Genomic DNA, 5,379 nt, shown 5'->3' on the forward strand with positions numbered 1-5,379 from the left:
ATAGATTCTCGTTCAAAGAAGTTTTAACCGCTGTATTACCCTTTACTGCATACATTTCCAGAAGGGAAAATACACTATACGGCATACTTCTTGTGTATCTTGGACATCTTCTTTGACCTCTTTGTTGCCTTTGATACGTTCGTTTTGTGTGTCGTAGCGGAGATCTGGTGAAATAGTACCAAAACCGGATTGAGCGCGAATATCACGTTAATTAAGATACAATTGCACTTCACTGATATTTATGATAGAAAAAAATGTTGAACACCATATTTGCAAATATCATACCAAACACTTCAATTGCATATGAGCATAAATTGTGGACGTTTTCCACTCTCGAGAAATACTCTGTTATTTCATTTTTCGCTTAGGTGGAGACAATTGGTGATGCATATATGGTTGTTTCTGGATTACCAATTCCAAATGGCCAATTACACGCTCGTGAAATTTCAGGAATGGCGCTTGCATTGTTGAAGAGTGTATATACATTTAGAATTCGACACAGACCCGACGATAGATTGAGATTACGTATTGGTATTCACTCAGGTAATCAATATTACAGTCTTAATATACATTATTAATAGCCTAGTCTGAGTCATAGCGCTCTCTAGTGTTACATAATATTTTTGTTCTAGGCAAGCACGTGCACCGAATCATACTTGTCCTTAGAGATGTATTACGTTATTACGTTACAATTCGGGCACTAGAGGGCGCAGTAATTTAAAAAAGACACTGTTTGGCATGTCCAACAGGGTGTTAATATCCGAGTACTTTGAGGAACTTAATTTACCTACTGTTAATAGTAATTTCTACATTCAATTTTATCAAGATCTTTGAATCTCGTGTTTTCCTTCAATTTAAATCATTCGTTTTTAGTCTGGGAAAAAGTAATAACGATTTTTGTTTCGATATTTTTTGAAGAAAGCTATATTGTTCATTTTATCATACATCATTTGTTTTATAAACGTAATTTTTGACAAACTATTTTAGGTCCTGTTGTCGCAGGAGTTGTTGGATTGAAGATGCCTAGATACTGTTTGTTTGGTGATACGGTCAACACAGCCTCTAGAATGGAGTCGAATGGAGAAGGTAAATTATTGAATCATTCATTGTGTAATTAATTTCTTTAAATAAACGTGTGATGTTAGAGAGAAAATGCATGATGAAATATAAATGGTTGTTACGTCACGGACAAGTTTTTTGTTACAAATACATAAGCAAAACATAGACGCTGATAGCGCTCAAGCATATAAAGTGATACATTTTATCTCACTGTGCACACAAATCAACATCATTGTCAAATGAACCAAGAAACATTCTAACAAAAAAAAAACCTTTATTTGTATTCACTCTGAGATACAAAGAAACACTTCATGTGTGCTATCAGTGCCTGTATTTTGTTTGTGTAATTCATTCGAAACAAAAATGTTGTAAGATGTAAAAAAAACCCAAAAAACCACCACCACCACCACCACCACCACCACCACCACCACCACAACAACAACAACAAAAACAACAACAACAACAACAACAACAACAACCCACACATCATGTCACCTAATGAAAACTCTGTTTTTCCTGGTTTGGTATGTAACACGGTTTATTGAGGTGTTTTCCATCATCTCATTGATCGAAAATAATCCTAAAAGTTAATTTTGTTGCAATATTGTCTCTAAGTTCTACTTTAGGTATTGACCTGTCAAAACGTCAACCTTGCATATTATATTGTATTCATATTACAAACATACAACATATTTGTTTAAAGAGCCCCATTCTAGACTTTTGTCATTAAAAGCAATCGTAAATATGACTACTTAATTGTTTCTTTCAGCTTTGAAAATACACATCAGTCCAGAAACACATAACATCTTGCAGTTTATTGGAGGATTTCAAACGGAGCTTCGTGGAGAAGTTCAAATGAAGGTGGGTTCTCAGATAAGGATCGGAATATTTATAAATGAATAAAGTGATCTAAATCTGTTTTGTTATCTTAGAATATTTAAAAAAAAGAAATATCGTTTGCTATCCATAGCATTCTTTCGAGCCAAGAGTTATAATTACCATAATTCAAGAATGTCACTAACAGTGTAAGAATTCACATAACTTTATGCTCTCAAATGAGTTTTAAGAAAGAAAAGAAGAGGTTTGGGACACGCCAATGAAATGACTTTTATAACATATGATCACACATGTTTCATAGATAGATCAAAAAGAAATTACAGTTAACAACCTTAAGAGCCAATGTTACAAATATGGATAGATCTAGTAAAATTAGTTTGTGCAAACTGGCTTAGTTACAAAAAATGTCTTTACTTATAAAACATTACTTCTCATTGTGGTGATATTTTCAAGCCTTGCAGGCTCGTAATATGAATCGTTAATTTGCAATATCAATAGCGTTCCTAGTCAGCTGTATAAAGGAAGTTTCTCAGCTATTGAGGCAAAGCATAACTCAAGATAACGTAGTTCACAAATTAGCTGTTCTACCATGACTAGGTAAAATATAACACAACTACGTCATAGATCCATGTGCTCCCCCCAAAAATAAACAGAATATGTATTTAATTCTCGTGAACCATTTGGTTCACCCATTTGTGTTTTGTCGTTTCCGCAAAGAGCGCTGACGGATTTTACGTAGTTGTTATAGTTTATTTATACACAACTATAAATGACAAAATCTGAACATTTGTCAAAGATCAGCACGCAAATTGTAAGAACAGCAGTAAATAATAAGAGTACACCTTTGTTTCATTATTGTAGGGCAAGGGGTTGGTTACAACGTACTGGCTAACTGGGCAGGAAGGAGAAGAAAAGAAAAACAAAGAAACAAAAGATGTAATCATTGAGGAAAAAAGTCACAAAGATAACAAAGAATAGTAGTATTGTGAAAAACAATTGTTGAGATGACAGGATATAGGGTGTAGCCCTTCTGTGAGATAAAGCTGAACACTACTGAAAGTGTCTAGGAAACCCATGGTGTTAAGAAACAATGGCAAATGTTAGAGAATTGACAGTCGCATACTCAGCGTGATTTGTAAACAACTGAAAAGGTCGCATCGGTAAAAATGAAAATATAATCGATTTAGTTCACTGCTTATGCTTGCAATGAGGCTTTAAACCATATCATAATTTACATAAAGATTTGTATGAAACTCAATTTGTGTATTTTGGAAGAAACTTCTCGCAGCATGTTAAAATGTACTGAAGTATGTTACTTACTAACGTCTACTCAACCAGTTTTGGCAACACTCAAAACGGGAATGCAGCTCAGGCACAGGTACGCAAATAATTTGATGACGTATAGTATACGTATTGTCATAGAAATTACAGTTTAAATGACGTCATGGAATGACTTTGATTTACGTCTGTTTACTTATGGTCAGTCCCTGTGCAACAATGTCACATATCTATACGTGTTAGGTAGAGCTACACTATGGTGGCATGGGTTGTCTGTCTGTCTCTCTGCATGAAAATGGTCTACATTTTTGGTTGGCTCTGAAGTTCGTTGTTTCGTATTGAAAGCTAATTTTCACTGTTTTGGGGAGAAGTCGGAAGGTCTAGACAGCGATGTTGAGCCGGTATCTGTCCTGCTAAAGCCCCCATTCCGTGAGTGTGGCAAAACCCGAACTGGCGTATGTGTTGTCTAATAATAGCATATCATTACATACTTTGAAAGTTTATGACAGTATAATACATTGCTCAGGAAACTGTATAGTACACTGCCATGGCATCAGTTGTGCTAACAACACCAGAAGACGATTGTAATACGTAATCAATATTAACATCATACTTGAAATTACGTATTCGAACGTTTTCACAGGCTTCTCACCCTAGTTGCAAGAAAGGCTTTAAACTCAACTTTTATCGTTTTATAGAGGAGAATTGTAGTGTAGTATACTGTAAATGCAAAAACTTTTCCAATGTCTAGCTTTATATACTATATATGCCAAGACAATATATGCATAAATTTACCAATTTTGTATAATTTAATTTTAAAACAATGTACATATTTTAATCTATATTTGTGAAATATTGTAACTATTAGTGTATAGAATAAACGGTTAGTAGTGATGAAATGTAACCCGCCATTTTCTCACTTTATTTCTATTTCACTTTTCATATTGAAATATATTTGAAAACATGGACAAACATTTACCTCTAGAAATTTCTATCTGAAGGGGGGGGGGGGGGAATAACAAAAATGTTGTATTTTCCAACAAAACCAGTAACACATATTTTCCACAAATTGCTAAGACCATTTCGTTTCCATGGAAATACTCTCTCATCTGATCAGCATGCATATACATAGAGCAATAACAGGTGATGTTCATCATACAAGCAATGCAAATGACGTGCTATTTTGGACGTATGATGCAATATATAGTTAGAGGTATGTTCTTTTATTAAGTGTGAATAGGTGTTATCGTTTGACGGACATTTGTGTCATAAATCACCCTGACATGAGGGGTGGGGGTGGGGGGTGGTTTTTCAAACTTGTCATGATAAATGCACTAAGGATTGTATTGGTATTTCACTTCGTGAACTGTAATGTTTGGGTACATCAGTGATATCGGGATCATGCGGATAATGCGCATGTGTACAACTATCAATGCTGTTGGGTGGTTCTCCAGCACTATAAGACACAAACCGACAGATTTGTAGTACTCGATAAGTTTTGTGTAAGTATAAGTATTTATTTAAGATAAAAAATGAGCTTCGACTATGATGTTTAACGCAAACAACTCTCTAGATATATAACTTCGCCTGCCTCATTTTTTTGTACTTTTAAATTGACAAAAGTAAAATGAAAAACTTACAATAGCAAGGATTTCTATCTATATATAATAGCTACAACATCACTGTAGATAAATTATGTTTATCATTCGCAATGTGATAAAACGGAATATTTTCTCTATGTACTGATACACATGACAATAAATGTGACAATGTTACATTCGTAATTATCGCATGGAGTGTTTTTTGTATGTGTGAGCTGTTCTAATAATATACCTTTTCTTCGAAAGAAAAAAGATTAAATAGTTTGGACACTAGCGGCGCTGTATAAGAAGCGTGCATATGAAGTAATTCATTCTCCACCATGTTATCACCATCTATAATGCATGTATCGTGTCAGTTTATATGACACAATTCAGTTGTTTGTTTATTTGTTTGTTCTGTTCGTCAACGGTCTTATGTCGGCAGTTGTTTAAAATGTGTTACTTTTGATTGTCACTTGAAATATTAATTATCAAATTGGCACACATAGCACATTCACATAATCATACCTACAGCCATATATGTCAGTATGTGCTTTAAAATCTAAGTAACTGAAAAGTATAAATGTATAAAGTTATCATAATTTTCCTTTCATTAATCGCATTT

At 34.1% G+C, this 5,379-nt stretch overlaps 1 protein-coding gene across 1 annotated transcript in view; it reads left to right on the forward strand.

The window, feature by feature from the left end:
- Positions 1-2,874, forward strand: part of LOC144442003 (atrial natriuretic peptide receptor 1-like) — a 38,717-nt gene extending 35,843 nt beyond the window's left edge. Inside the window, exons 18-21 of the mRNA XM_078131275.1 lie at positions 369-543; positions 988-1,086; positions 1,829-1,920; positions 2,758-2,874. Of these exons, the coding sequence (XP_077987401.1) occupies positions 369-543; positions 988-1,086; positions 1,829-1,920; positions 2,758-2,874 (483 nt within the window). The remainder of the gene's footprint in view (positions 1-368; positions 544-987; positions 1,087-1,828; positions 1,921-2,757) is intronic.
- The last annotated feature ends 2,505 nt before the right edge of the window (positions 2,875-5,379 follow it).

The sequence above is a fragment of the Glandiceps talaboti genome, chromosome 11 (assembly GCF_964340395.1).
Source record: "Glandiceps talaboti chromosome 11, keGlaTala1.1, whole genome shotgun sequence".
NCBI classification, from domain to species: Eukaryota; Metazoa; Hemichordata; class Enteropneusta; family Spengelidae; genus Glandiceps; species Glandiceps talaboti.